At 39.6% G+C, this 15745-nt stretch overlaps 1 protein-coding gene across 1 annotated transcript in view; it reads right to left on the bottom strand.

Moving 5' to 3' along the window:
• LOC141441328 (SH2 domain-containing protein 4B-like) overlaps positions 1 to 15745 on the bottom strand; it is a gene marked incomplete at its 3' end in the record, with an annotated part of 39262 nt that continues 23517 nt past the window's right edge. The window contains 9 exon segments of the mRNA XM_074106027.1: positions 1 to 411; positions 1199 to 1402; positions 1965 to 2072; positions 2762 to 2875; positions 3809 to 3992; positions 4726 to 4959; positions 5704 to 5877; positions 8644 to 8760; positions 11042 to 11155. Coding sequence (XP_073962128.1) covers positions 305 to 411; positions 1199 to 1402; positions 1965 to 2072; positions 2762 to 2875; positions 3809 to 3992; positions 4726 to 4959; positions 5704 to 5877; positions 8644 to 8760; positions 11042 to 11146 — 1347 coding nt within the window. The 5' untranslated portion in view covers positions 11147 to 11155.

The raw sequence follows: 15745 nt of genomic DNA, 5'->3' as shown, positions 1-15745 counted from the left end.
TATGAATCCTTAGGAAAACGTAGTAAACCGACGAGTGCCGAGCGACATTAACATTCCAGTTGTACTACATACAGATTTTATGTGAACTGCTTCTTCAATGAACCACTCTTCTGTCAAGGCACACTTACAAAAGAAACATCAAAATTCAATTCTTCATTAGCACATTGTCAATCTTGAGTTTCACAAACCACTGTTAAGAAAAGGCGTTTAGGCTTGCACTTTATTATGGAAACACAGGTCCTGAACATCTTCATGTGAAGTACACTTACATTGATCTCTTGAATGACTTATGGCATGATGCCGGCTACAATTGTAGGATGGCGGGCGGAGCCGCGGGCGTGCAAGGGGACGTTAGGAGCTCGCCGCCGCTCTCCGTGATGGCCACTGTTTTGTGGTAGTTTATGAGATCAGCTGGAACGGAAATTTATGGTTAAGTATCTTTCTAAGTCGCTCATTAAGAGATCAAAAAGGCAAACGAACAAGTTCACCCACGAACAGATCCTTTAACAACCAAGTCTATAATTATCATTTTTGACATGGAAGTCTTGGGCTCAGCAGATAGTACGGAATGGTAAGGACGGACCTGGAAATTCCAAAGGACTTTTCTCCCAGAGATGCGACGATTATCCACTTCTGCCCGCAAGAATTTGAGAAACGATCTATGGTGTGGGAGTGGTGGCAGCTGGCCAGTTACCTAGTGTGTGGTGCGTCTGCTGTCCGGCGCCCAGCAGCCGGTAGCCGGCGCCGGGCGCGCGCTCCACCAGGTAGTGTTTGCAGCGCGGGCCGTGGCAGTGCTAGTGGTGGCAGCTGGCCAGTTACCTAGTGTGTGGTGCGTCTGCTGTCCGGCGCCCAGCAGCCGGTAGCCGGCGCCGGGCGCGCGCTCCACCAGGTAGTGTTTGCAGCGCGGGCCGTGGCAGTGCTAGTGGTGGCAGCTGGCCAGTTACCTAGTGTGTGGTGCGTCTGCTGTCCGGCGCCCAGCAGCCGGTAGCCGGCGCCGGGCGCGCGCTCCACCAGGTAGTGTTTGCAGCGCGGGCCGTGGCAGTGCTAGTGGTGGCAGCTTGGCCAGTTACCTAGTGTGTGGTGCGTCTGCTGTCCGGCGCCCAAAGTCGGTAGCCGCGCAGGCGCGACGATCCACTTCTGCCCGCAAGAATTTGAGAAACGGGCTATGGTGTGGGAGTGGTGGCAGCTGGCCAGTTACCTAGTGTGTGGTGCGTCTGCTGTCCGGCGCCCAGCAGCCGGTAGCCGGCGCCGGGCGCGCGCTCCACCAGGTAGTGTTTGCAGCGCGCGAGCGGCGCGCGGTACGACAGCGCGTAGCCCCAGAGTCGCTCCGACACGCGCACCAGGAAGCTGCCCGGGAGGCAGCGAGAGAGGACTTGCTCGGCTTCGGTCCGGGTGATGACACCTGGAAGGAATGGTTGGCGTGTGCTGAGAGATTCCACACTGAATTGAAATCTACTATTCCGTGGCTTTGCTTCGTGGAATCGAGTTCCTTTCTACGTCAAACATTACGCTTTCAACATTGGATAGCAATTGATCTTCAAAAAGCGGCTCTGCTTTGTTCAACCTTGATAGGAAAAATACATCAAATGTAAATTTTTGTGGAACCATGAAACTTAATCTTTTGGCATTGTAAGTGACAATTAGAATACTAGGTATACCTATACACCGGTAGTTCATATAAACCAGCCTGAATATCCAATTTTATCAATAGCAAATAATAGGGTTTCCTCCATGTCCATGATACTTCTCTTGAGCTGTACGAGTAATATTTTTAGATCAGTGGGATAAAAGGAAATATTGGCCACTTTTGGAACATCTAATTTTTCAACCCAGGAATTATTAGCGCCAAAGACAAGTACATAAAGACCTTTGAATCAGATAAATATAATCTAGAAACCCTGGTTTACACCTGTAATACTACACCCACTAAAGGAGAATAAATTCTTGTGGAATAAAAGTCGTACCATGGAACCAGTCCGCAGGTTTCCCGTTGTCATCCAGGCCGACGCCGCACGGCAGCTCCTGTGTCCTGAACCACTCCACGACTGCCTCTCGACTAGGTGGCTTGCCAGCTGGAAAACAACAGGCGAATTGGACGCAACATTCACTTAACATCGTCTTGAATACCAGTCACTGCTACATTTTAATCTTCTTCGAAGTTCACATAAAATTGCAAAATAGGTAGTAGTTCCTGCCCTCCACAGATTTACGACATTATAATTTTATTCGTATTACTTCTCTAACCTTTTTTTTCTGTCGTAGAAATCTTAAAAAAGCACTATCATCATCAACAACACATTACTTTTATCGCCTTTTTCGTCAATGTTATCATTAACAGTATAATCGCCACCAAAGTCATCGTTGTTATTATTACTATTATCACAAATAACTTGCGTCCACGTCTTTGAACCGTTATAGAACTTCCAATTCATGTTTATTCCTTATCTTCATTAAAAAAGGCAACCTCTGCGCTAAATTTCAATTTGAAAAGTCAAGAGTTGGGTTGGAGTCAGTTAGTAATTTTTTCAGGTACGCGGTTCACGGTGGATGCAGGTCACTTCCAAACGAAGCAACTGGAGGTCTATGGGCTAGGCCTACGTCCAACAGAAGACGTCCTAGGGCTGATAGGATGAAGATGTGTATGCCTGAGATCCTTGGATAAATAAATATCGGAAACTAAGGGACTCCCCAAACCTATCGATACACGAATCGGCTTAAGTGGACATTTTTCGCTCCGCGTCATACGTATAAGTGTAGGTACCCTGTGCGGGGCAGGGCGGTGGCGCCGGCTGCGGCTCGGCGGAGCGGCGGTGCGCCTCCCGCGCAGCGCGCGCAATCTCCCGCATCGCCGCTTCTGCTTCTTTCGCCTTGCGCTCTGTAATAAACGGGTCATTATCAAATTTTGTGCAAGTAAACTTGTACCAACCTAAAAAAAGCTGTTTCCGATTACTCTATCATGTTCAAATTCAAATTCAAACACGTTTATTTGACAAACATACCTAAGTGAAAACAGGTGGATATAAGAATGACAGGTAAATTTTTGAGTGTGATTTTTTGGTTTTTCATGTGTTTTCTTTGGTGAGTTCTGTTGTTGTGTGGGTTTTTTGGTATGTTCTGAGGTAATTTGATTGAAATGATGAATGCACCATAGAAATTATTGATTATCGAAATCGAAAAAGATGCTTAACATTTGTAATAATGCGTGGTAACAGAGTGATACAAATAGTAACAGAGTATTCTGCGTAAAATTTGATACATCGACCATATAAACATGACGCTGGAATAGGGAAAACACACAAGATGGATTGAAGGGTTGACAGGAGTGACAGGGGACACGACAAGGAAAGTAGATGACATTAAAAGATGGAGGAAGATGTAATGAGTAGATAGAGAGTAAAGGGCAGAGTAGATAAGGACTGAAGAAGATAAATACAAATTAGGTAATTTTTGGAGCTTTGCCTTGAAAATTGATGATAAAACGATGGCTACAGGTAGAAAGAAGATGTAAGTGGTTGGTATTGTGGGGAAAGGCCATCAACTAATGCCTACTGAATGGGACCCACATTCAAAGGAAAGATTTCAGTGGAAACAGTATGAATTGGTGATTTTGGCGAGGATATGCGATACGATTTTTGTTTTGTTATTGTATTTAATAATTAACCGTATTGCAGCGCACGGAAAGAAAATCTTTGCGCATATCTTTGTAAATGGGTCGGCGCAATTTCAATTCTGCTGGTGGATTAGGCATCCTTTTACCTCTGCTACAGTAGTTTCTCTATTGAATGACTAGATGACGGCGGTGACGCACCTTGTTCCCTCCAGACGGCGTCTTCCCTCGCGCTGAGCTGGTGGTCCCTTAGCGAGCGCGCGCGGCGCGCCTTGATCCCGCGCAGGATGTCGCCCGCGCGCGCGCCGGCCACGCGCCGCTCCCACGCCAGCACGCGCGAGTGCACGCCGTCGCCCCGCCCCCGCCCCCGCCACCGCCCCCGCCGCTGCCACTGACACCTCCTGGAGCTAAGGACCGATTTTTTTTGAGATTACGGCTTGGTTAGACCAAAACTTACTACAGGAAAAATAGCATATTTTGGTGGCAAAACAATGTACCATCAGCCAAATATGTGGTCTTAAAGTTCATAATCGTTTGCATGTCATAAAACAATAATGCCAATAGACGCGGCGTGTCTGTCAACTTGAAAGTTGGCACATATCACAACTTGGATGTTATTTGGCGACGTAGTACATCAATAAAACTTTGTTTATAATTTTATCTTAGCACTAGGAACTTGCCGAGTCGTACCAAAATTTTGGGGGTCCTACCCCCTCCCAAGGGTTACATTTTTTTATTTTATAAACGCGCGTGAATTGCAAATAACTATAATCACGAAACACGTTCGCTTGGTGACGCCAAGAGACTTACACTCTTGCAAAAACTGAAGAAAGAAAGGACACGGTTTTGCAGTAACATCACTTGAAAAAAAGGAATAATAATCTTATTAGTGCTACAAATCTATCCCCAAAATGTAGATTAATTGAGAAGTCCGTATTTTTTTACTATTCTTCTCGTATTTCAATCTCAATAAATTTTATACTCGAATGGTATTTACGAGTGATGTGATTTAAAAATTAGTCCCAGAACATAGATCGAAGTAAATCTTGTAAATCTTTTAATTGTTCGAAAATACAAAAATACAAATGAAATTAAATGAAATATTTTTATTTGCAAACCTGCAAGCCATCCCTCTTCCCTTCAGTGAAGTTGAAATGCAGCGTGTTCTTATTCAGGTCCAGTTTCATATCATCGGTAAAGTCATTCTTTTCCACTTTTTCAAGTTCAGGTTTCTCTGACATCTTGACCTCGGGTTCCAGAGCCTCGATCCTCTGTCGTAGCTCGTCAACTGTGCAGTATATGTCTAGTGCATCCTCTATGGATTCCACATTTTTGGGGGAGAGGTCGAATTTCTGAAATGAAACAAGAATAGCTTGCGAAAACTGTTTCCTTCGGACATTTGGATATGAGAAAAGGTAATTTGCACGTTCTTTCGAGGTAAATGAGAATGCATTACGCTGAGTGGGGCCCACTTTATACTATTCGATGTTATTTTTATTCTTTCCATCTAATGTATTTTTATGTGTATCGAATATGTGTAAATAAATGTTTCTCTCTCTCTCTCTCTCTCTCAAAATATGTATGTCAGAAAAAAAGCTTAGTTTTGAACCTCCAATTTGATATTGATACCTATTATTCCTAGGCTGGGAACCAAAGTCCATTGGCAAACAACCAGCTCCACATGATTTACATCGTATGAGAAATAATTACACACCGTTTCATTTGTATTTATATTAAAGTACTGTGTATGTGGAATTTCGCAAAATCGGTCAAAAATTTCAGCTTTCTGTACCCGAAAAGCGTTTTTGAGTGTTATCCAGTCAGTCAGACAATCGGGATTTCTCTTTTTCCTGAATACGGTGAATCCCAAAGGGAAAGGTTATTTATTAAACAGTACGTATTAAAATTAAAAAGCCTGCTCCTGTAGATTAGTCTTTTATCCCACAGGACACGCATATAAAGTTCAAATCGGTTGTATTTTTTTAAAATTGTTACCTCCGAAATGAATCGTTTTTATTTTTTATTAAGAAGTGGATACTTTCTGTTTAGTCAAGGAAATTTGTAGTTGTTTTTTTTTTGTTATAATGATTACGCACTTGTTCAAGGCTGTCGAGCGGGCGATACTCAATGAGTTGTGTGAGCTCCTTCTCTACAGACTTCCGGAGCTGATGCGCCTCCTGCCGCGCCTGCGCCAGCGCGCGTGCGCGGGTCTCCTCCTCCAGGATACTCTCGATCGACCGGTCGTTTGGGTGCTCTCCCATCACCCATACCTAAACACATAAATACAGGTTAAATCGTTAGTTCAAAGCATGCAGGTTGAGAGAAAAAAAGACAGTAAGGAAATGTTTATGCGGCATATTATAGCAAAGTAACAACAAGGTACATAGAAGCCTTCTACTTAAATATACAGCGAAAAGGGCTGGTAGCTCAACAATGCTGAGGTACGGAATCACAGCACTGATTTTCAGCTGAGATGGTCAGTGGTTGGCACAGATAAATAAGACATAAAAAAAATAGATAATAATAATAATTTTGATACATTTACCCCTTGTTTCACCATTCATTGTTTAAATTTATTTGACGGATAAATGTGATGCCGTCTCTGTTTGTTTTGTTCGAATAGTCGGAGACGGCATCATATTTATCCGTCAGTTAAATTTAGTCTATGGGTGGTGAAACAGCCCCTTAATCAGTAAAATATACGTAATATTGGACGCTTTGCTGTCAGCTACAGTCTATAAGAAAGTTTTTAGATAAATAAATGGTACTTCAACAATGTGGTCTAATGCTGACACTTTTTACTCGTGAGTAGGTAACTGACGTCTGTGTCGTGTCCGGTTTTAGAATAGGTCCGAAAAATTGCTTCCCGTCGGTGTCGTAAAAGATGGCAACCGGACTGGGATGAACTCCGGACTCTGCGGCGTGGAAGGCTAAGGGAAACCACCACACTATTTTCCCAAGAAAGTTGTCATGAAGGATCCTCAACCGACGATCACGACGACTCTGTCAAGTGTAGCGACTTAGAAAAAGATGAAATGACGTCAGACACTTTGGTCCGAGGGTTAAAAAAAGATTATCTCGAAAACAATAAATGCTTGAACTAGAGTACCTACCTAAATTTGCTTCAAAACATTCTAAATGTCACTCAGGTCACCCTGTATATTCAATACAGTTCACAATAGAGTGCATATTTAGAGCACAGTTAAAAATTGCCAACAATAATCGTTTCATTCAAACAAGTTGCGCAGCGATTCGTCACGAGGGGAATCATCGCAAACGGAAGAGCTGATTATGTTATCCGGGGGCAAATACTGGACCATCCTTTATTACACATTGCTTTGGTAATGTCTCAAATGGTTCATAAAACATTGGAACCAAAAATCCCATCGAAAATATGAAGCGAATTCAAATAAATTAGTTACGATGTCTTCGTTTTGATCACGCACCATGGACGGGTTCAAAATATATTATGTCCAGTAAACTTCGACATTAAATAGAGCTACCATATTTAACTAAATCGATATATCAGAGTCTAGCCGTTGATTCATATAAAAAAACACATGTAAAATTCAAATTCAATATAATTATGGCCAACGTAACACTTTAGAGGTCGCTATCGTTTCGTTTTCGATTCGCCAATTTACCAACATTTACTCGTAAAAGCTAAATCAAACACTGGCGGAGTTTTTCCTGCCATTAATCCTTTTAATAGTCGAAGATAAGATAGTTCTAAGACCACAAACGAATCATGTGGCTCGTATTTGCGGTAATTTTTCTTTACACATTTGGCACAAAGCAAGATTAATAACGAATGCTTCGTCACAACACTATTAAAACTTATAGGCATATCATCATCAATAGTTACTCCTACAAGCGGATCTGCTTCCGTCTACCTACAGTCCAAAATTGAATAGGGTTTAACAAAACGTCCACAATCACATGAGCAAAGCAAACCCATGTGGCATTGGATAAACAAAAGACCAGATGTTAACAAAGGCCACATGATTCGAAATAAAATGTTCTGTTGTTGGATCCTGACCTTGAAAGCTGATGTATGGAATTTCTTTTGTTCACCGCAATTGGGTCATTTGCAAAATGAAAAAACTATTAACTCTTTGGTTGATCATTTGATGACACCAACCGTTATAGTATCGCCATCGACTGATCTACATGTATTTGTATGTGAACCTAAAGGGCTAAGACGGAATGCAATTGTGCCTCAATAATTTTTCATCTCTCCTTTCATCTTTCGGCTCTCCTACGGTCTCTGTATCCTATCATCTACGTGGTTCAAAATTTAGATAATGTCTAATCTAATCTAAGGGTGAAATATTTTCACCACACATGAAATATTAACTCATGTTAGAACCCTGTTACAACAGTTACAGATAGACATTTAAATTGCTGGTAAGTCGTGACCACGACACCGGCAAAGAGTTTGCATCACACAGGATTTTAGTTAAAACAGATTCACTTGCAACCCAAGATTCGTTTCTATCTAAATCCATTACTGTGTCTAGTCTAGCAAGGTAACTCTAATTGGTTTGCGGTTGTAAGTAGAGCAACAACATTTTGCAGTGGTTAAAATTGGTAACAGCGTGGTGGATACCGTGGGAACAAAAGCCTGACGAATCAACGATTAGAACTAATATCCGTAGGTGATAATTACTTGATGCGCGGAAAAGGATACGTTCAAGGTTTTCAGCTAATAGCGATAATTTCAAGACTAGTATTCTATATTTTTTGTCTTTGTTTATTGAGATGTTTTGATAAAAGTCATTGAACGTTGGTTTCTGAGAACTATGATTTTGGAAGGAATGATCCTTGGATTATAAATTAAAGTTGCAACGACTATAAACGCAACGATGCGGTAAGTTTTCCTTTTTTGCAAATAATTTTAACTTCCATCCCATCGTGTGATAAGGTTGAAAATGTATCAGTGTAAATTGATTGTTAACGTAATAACGTATATGTGATTAAATTAATCCTCTACATATAAGTTTGCATTATATCAGAAATTAATTGAAGCTACTTACCCACGGCTCTCCATCCTCCCCGTGCATAAACTTGACCTGTTTCTTGCCGTTCTTCTGCTTCGGCCGGTCCGTCTCCTCTTTGCTCAGTTTCTGGTCCCAGATTTGCCACCGCCGCACCTGAAAGGACATTTAGCCTCTGAAGTATTCTATTACTTACTTAGAGCCGAGTTTAAAGTGGTCCAAAGCACCAAAGTGTTTGGGGGTTGTTACTGTCGTGTAATATATATACCTACTAGTTTACGCCCAAGGGGATTTCAGCAAATCCAGTCTTATTTACGAGTACATATTAATAAAACCTTTGACTATGCAAAGGTCCAAGAGTTAGGCTCTCCGTCGAGTCAGTCAAAATTATTATTTTTAAATTATATGTAATTCTATATTCTAGAATAAGATAAATCTGTTTTTAAAATTAGAAGTAAGTAAATATAAAATATATTGCTTTACCTGCTTGAACGAATGAGGGCGTTTTACCTTATTAATTACCAGGTCAGACATGATTTATATTTTCATCTAATCTGCGATTGTAGAGGCCCTTTCAAACTGTATATCAAATCAAGTCAGGTGCAATAAATCAAAATTATTAAACAAACTTCATAAATCTGTTCACGTTGCGATAGTGAATTGTATAACTCAACTAATATTGTATCTATAGGCACCCTGTAACAACAATTGTCGATAGCGAGTGCTATTAGCTCGAGGTCGGAATCGTCACGACCTGTGAGATGTCGAATTTGAAAGCTATTATGAATATCAGATGGATGTATAATTATATAATTAAGCTTAGATAATTCGCGCCGAAACGAGTCGAGGTGCAGAAGAGTTTTTGAAACTTAAAACGTCTTGTGCATGATGGGCCAAGTGAATGTGACCTTTTGTAGTAATATCCCTAACCTTGAACTAAAAAAGAGCATTAAAGACGCATTATCAATTTAATATCATGTCCAAATTTACATTAATATTGAAATAATTTCAAAACCAAATCTTGTTCTTCTTTGGAGAAGCTATTAACTTATTAACGAAAGACCCTTAATATCATTGTTACACTTGAACTTTGTTTAGTCAGTTTTATCTGTTGCGAGTGTAGGTATCTCCAATGTCAGTGATTGTGGTGGCACAAATCTGAATATCGTTTGTGACCACAAAGATTTAACTCCTCACGAATGGCTAATGATAAGTAGGTAAACATAATCCACACTCTTGCGTCCAATGTCAAAAATCATCATCATTTTTCGGATAGTTAAATTTTAGGTAGTTAGATACATTATGTTTCTTTAAATAATATTTAGCCTTGGTTCAAGTATCATTATGTACCTATTTGGTAATAAAGTGTCAATATATTTTTGAAATAGTAGTGACCCCATATGATTTAATTGATGCGTGTCAAAATGTTCTGTTTTTGATTTAAAAAACTAATAGGAGAATTTATCAATCCAAAACATTCATAAACGAAATCAGTGCGAAGCTTCAAAGTACCTGTGGTTTATTATTTCGCCCTTGCCACTCAATTAACGGTCATTAGCGATTTAAAATTAGAGCTACTACCATTTTCCAGCAAAAAGTGACCTTGCGTGGTATCGAAAGTACAATTTTGTACAAAAAACGGAATTGAATTATGTAAGTAAATCTATTTGTGGCAAATAGTTCGATTGACCCATAAAATAGTCGACGTCCGCTTGATTGTGTTCAATCAACATCCGTCTCCATTTGTTTATTTCCAAGTTTTTCAAGGCTTGTTGATGAAAGGGAATTTCATGGTTTGTGTCATCCGTTCGGTGGTTTCGACTGAAACTCATTATGTTTGTTTGGATGATAGATTTTGCGAAACCTTGAACAAGTGCTGGTCGCGTCGTTACTTAAGAAAGTAGGCAGAATCAATTACAGTTTGTTGTTACAAAAAATGCTTCAACTTCCTCTGACAGTTGAAAGGAGTCTCCAACACAAACGAAAGGGAAAGCTATTTTTAGTCTAGATACCATTACTTTTATTGTGATAATTCAGCCATTTTAAAAGTTACAAAAAAAAGAAGATGTAAAAATTATTACAAACAAAATACACATTATCTCTTACATATACTAACAATACTTATTTAACTAAATGGCAGAAAGCGCGGATACGAACCATACTCAGCATCGCATTGGACTTTGAAATAAATATATCGGGGGATTCTTAATATACAATCAAACCATTTCCTACGTGGCCCACTGCAAAACGTTCTCACTCAGTTTATTCTATAGTATGTGTTCTATAAATAGACCACGAATTTCGTTTAAGAATAATCCAAAAGCGTTTTTTAACTAAATAAGACACAAATTTCATGATTGCGTACATGAAAAACCACTTAGCGTTTAGATCTATTGATACTACTTATACAAACATTCACTAGTGTTAATTAACATACCTGTTCTTCTCTCATCTTGCAGAAGAGCGTCTGCTTCTGGGTCTCGTCCAGCTCGGCCAGGATTTCGGGGTCCACCCACATGTCGCGCAGGATCTGCTGCAACATGGTGCCGCCCTGCAACCAAAAGAAAACAAACAATGTTACTGAAGAGCTTTTTTGGGGTCGAGACGATGTAAGGTCCAAAGACAGGCCCTTGCCTTTGTTTACCTGTTTTTAGTTTTTTTTTTATTTATCTGAGATGCAGGTTATTGGGGGGTTTTCGACGGATTACTTAAGTAGTCCCTGTTTGAAAGAATAAACTGTGTGATTCTCTAAACTGATTTCGACAGCTGATCCAGCGCTGTACCTACGTGACAGACAACCACAGGTCAGTGTTTTCTTTAACGTACGCTCATCGTCGAGCCACCTGAATCGGTAAAATAATGCGAACTGACTGACTGGTCAAATTATTCTTGTCCGTCAGCAGCGCTGAATCTACAGTCAACGTTTGCTTAGAGAATCACGCCCTTGAGCGTAACACATTTTCTCTAGATATAAATTGAGGGTTAGTATTCAATCCCCAGACAAGCTTTTACACAATAGATGATAGAGGAGTCTAAGAATCTAAAGTAACTCTTGCTCGATCGCTGTGAATTTCAACTACCTACTTCACCACAGTGTACTTCGTTGCCAAAGGAATCTTATCGACCTCTCTGCTAGATTCTAGATTTGAAGTCGACTCTACCCTTTTTTTATACGATTTCTTAAAGAAATTTGATTAAATTACTAATTCGTAATTAAGTGCTTTATATTATATTTTTATATTTGATATGAAAAAGGGAAAGGAAGTGGGTGGCTTTAACAGGCTGCACGTGCAATGACAGATAAATCAAATCATTTTAATTGGGTAGGTGTGGTGCCTTTTTGCGTTATTTTTAAAGTTAGCTATTTAAAACTTAAATAATACACATTAAACTAATAGGGAATATACAAACTGAGGTGTGGAAGAACTTTATAAATATCTTTAAAAAATACGAAGATATGGACGACATAATTCGTCAATTAGACAGAGAGATCTGACATGAAATATGACGGCATATTAACATGGGGACAATAGAAAGCCTATACTATATTTATTTCTTTCCTGAAAGAGATGAAATACATTTTTTTCAGTTTGGTGTCATGTTATGTTATTTAAGAAAAAATAAATATTTCATGCATCTTCCCTATTGCTTGTAATTTATCATCATAACCTGTAAGTTAGATTAACGAAATAAAAAGTTCACAGTGTTATATTTTCATATATAGTCAAAAGATTCAACTTTATAATAAAACGTAGCAAACATTATTACTTTGAATCGAACTACGTATATATAACCATTATGCATTTCCGTAGGAAGGTACACGCACGGAAATAAACAGAGAAAGTTTTAAGTAAATTAAATACGTCTGAGCAGCCACACCATTAATTCGCTCCAGTGCTTGATAACCTGCAATCTATTAATAGCGAATCAATATTTCCTTATAGTGCAAATGCTATGGCCTTAGCAACATGTACTACTTACGTCGTCTTGCACTAATGCTGCATTGTGCGTCGTGCGTACGCATAATATATATGCATAATGGCTGCTGCGTAGAATAAACCGTGGAAAATACTGTGCTCTCGGACCAAAGAAGACTTAAGTAATACGAAGTTCAATTACGTAATAAAAAAAATATGAATTTTAGATCCAAACAATATTAACAAACTAATTTGTGGCTAGAGTTCGCATTAGTAGATTCACGTTTCAATTAGGCAAAGTATAATAAGAGAGAATGTACTTAACAGATAAAAAAAGTGTTATTACTCAAAAGCATTATTTTTTCAAGATAAATAATGACTTTTAGATGTCACTGCAGCACTACATTCTTGCGGGTGTGTCTTGGGTTACGCTCTACCTAATCAATCGCCTAAAAAAACGCCAGCAAAAATAAAATAAAAACGCCCGAAAAAAAACGCCGCCATAAAGACAACTAAAAAGTAAAAAATAACTATGCACTACCTAGCTGTTGCCCGCGACTTCATCTGCGAAGAATTCTTTTATTACTATCCCGCGGGGACTATGCTGATTTCCCGCAAAATTAGCCTAAGTTAATTTAGCATAAACCTAGTAATATTTTTTTTATCTAAGCGTCGCCGGTGTCTGGGGACCGCTAAGGTTAACAGAAAACTGAAGTACTTACATATGTTGTATTTTTTAAAGTATTAACCTAAGCGGTCCCCCGACACCGACGACGATTTTGTCATACGAGTAGACATAGTATAAGGACGAAAAGAGATACATACGGCTTTCAATACGGGCCAGTGAAAGTCCTCCAACAACCTTCAACGAACGTTAACTGCGTTATGATTTATGCTATTGTTTAAATTATTGGCACTAAGTTGGCACCCAAACTATGTTCGTGTTTGATGACGTATCACAAACACCGCCGGAACACGCATCGCATTGTCACTCTTCCAACTTCCAAGTAATGTCCGTCACGGATGTTATTACTTCTTCAGTATATTTTGAAAACATTGTTATGTGAGCTGCTGCAATGAGTTTTTCTGTTATGACAACGGTGTTGATATACTTTGCCATAACAGCGAGGTAAATGGAAGTAAACAGAATCGAAACTGTTCGCAATAGTGCAGGGCCTATTGGCTTGGACCTTTAATTTTTATAGAGCTATGAGCTTCACCATATTTATTTTTAAGTAATTCTAAGCATTTCTGGCGCGGGTCAATTTTTTTTTTAAATGTAGACATTTCTAGCTAGCTACTATTACTTCGACTGTGAGGAAAGTAAAATACTACAAAAAAATAAGAATGATAATAAATTGAATTTACTTATATTTACCCAACCTCCAACGTTACCTTTTCGACTGGCCACTTGCCACGGCCGACTATAAAAAAAATCGAGTTGGTCACGACCAAGGAGCTTATATACAAAACTGGAGGTTGAACGCCGAACGAAGAAGTTTGACATTTATTACTTATTAATAATATATATTCCATCTCTTTCTTTCACATTTCACGAATGACTTCCATCTTTTTCTTAACCAAACTAAAGAAAGAGATGGAATATGTTCGTGACGTAATAAAGATCAAATTTCTTGTTTCAAACGGATGTTCGGCGTTCAACCTCCAGTGTTGTATATAAGCTCCTTGGCCAAGACGTGCATCTAGATGGCCATGCCGAAATGTGAAAAAAAAGTGTCATTGACGTAACTTAATTATCTTCGTCTCCGTGGCTAATCGAAAAATTAAAAAAAAATACTTTCCACCCTAGAGATGAAAACGCAATTTTCCACCCGGCTATCTACCCATGAAAGTTAAACTTTAGGAACAGGAGAGATGAAAAAACATTGAGTCGGCCCGAGGGTCTCTTCTCTGGAGTTTTAGGCGGCGAGGGGCCAAATTATAATAGCAAAAGGCTTGAAAAACAGGTTGTCAGGTTTTTTAGAACAGGTCTGATTCTATCACCTGTCAGATAGGCCCACGACAAGCTGCGCAAGCGGCTAAATTATGCGCTTGCAAAAGCTCCGATTGATATTCTTGCACGATCACGCGGTCGCGCTCTATTGTGTCGAGCTTTGCATTGCAAAACTTATGCTAGGCGGTGATGTCATGGCGAAGCCACCCCAGCCTCGTGTCCTGACTTTTTATAACACACAGTGCTTTGAATCAAGCCCGAGATTGTCAGCTTTGTGATTTTGAGTTATTCTTTACAATGAATTTGTACCAACTTTATAAAGTAATCTAGGACTCGTAATTCCTGCTACTAAGTCGTTTTGTTCTGTGACATATTTTGTGGATTTGAGGATCTTTTGCAAGGTCCATCCCGATCGCTACCAGCATCTTCCTCGCTATTCCTACCGTCAAATAGCAGAACCCTGCTATCAACAACAACAACAATAGTAATACAGCCAGTAAAATACTGGCTCAAGACTCTTCGCTCTCTAAGCTTTCAAAGCATCTGCAATCCTCTGACTTTCATGTCCGTGGGTGGTGGTGCTCAGTACCATTAGATGACCTTCTTGCTTCAACCTGTCATAAGAATAACATAATACATACATACACTTAAACTAGTTTGCTATGTCGTTCGGAACTCGAGACAAAAGTTCGGTTTTCTTTTTCTCTCTCATTTGAATCTTTAGGAAAACGAAGAAAACCGACGATTCCCGAGTAACATTAACATTCTGGTTGTATTGTATGTCACACACGCAAAGTTCCTATAGTCTAATGACTTGTGGAACCACAGGCCGCGAGTTTTTGACACCGCTAATAAAGGCAAATCCTGCGCAGTTTCGCGGTAATACCGCGTAGGTTACCTCAACCATTGCACTGACAAGGAGTCGTGACGGCCGGTTACGACACGTCTAAAACCAGTTGGCTGTACACTAAAGTTTTACGTTAGTGGCTGTTTTGAATCTTCTTTTGTTTTTGAAACTTTAATCAAATTGGGTGAGTAAGAAAACCACTTATTTATAATTAATTTAAGGTAAGTAATTTGCCACGGAAAGGGCAGTAAGGAACTTAAAATTACAAAAAAATCTACTTTTCTGCGCGTAATGGCTTTGAATTACTTGTATCGCAACCACGCCTGATTTTAAACAAAAATGTGGTCCAAGGTGGAACACTGCCTCAAAAATGCACATTTATACCTACCCGCATTCGGTCATTGGGTGTCAGCTCTATTTAAG

The sequence above is a fragment of the Choristoneura fumiferana genome, chromosome 23, assembly GCF_025370935.1.
Source record: "Choristoneura fumiferana chromosome 23, NRCan_CFum_1, whole genome shotgun sequence".
NCBI classification, from domain to species: Eukaryota; Metazoa; Arthropoda; class Insecta; order Lepidoptera; family Tortricidae; genus Choristoneura; species Choristoneura fumiferana.
This window is presented reverse-complemented; position numbering and strand designations above follow the sequence as displayed.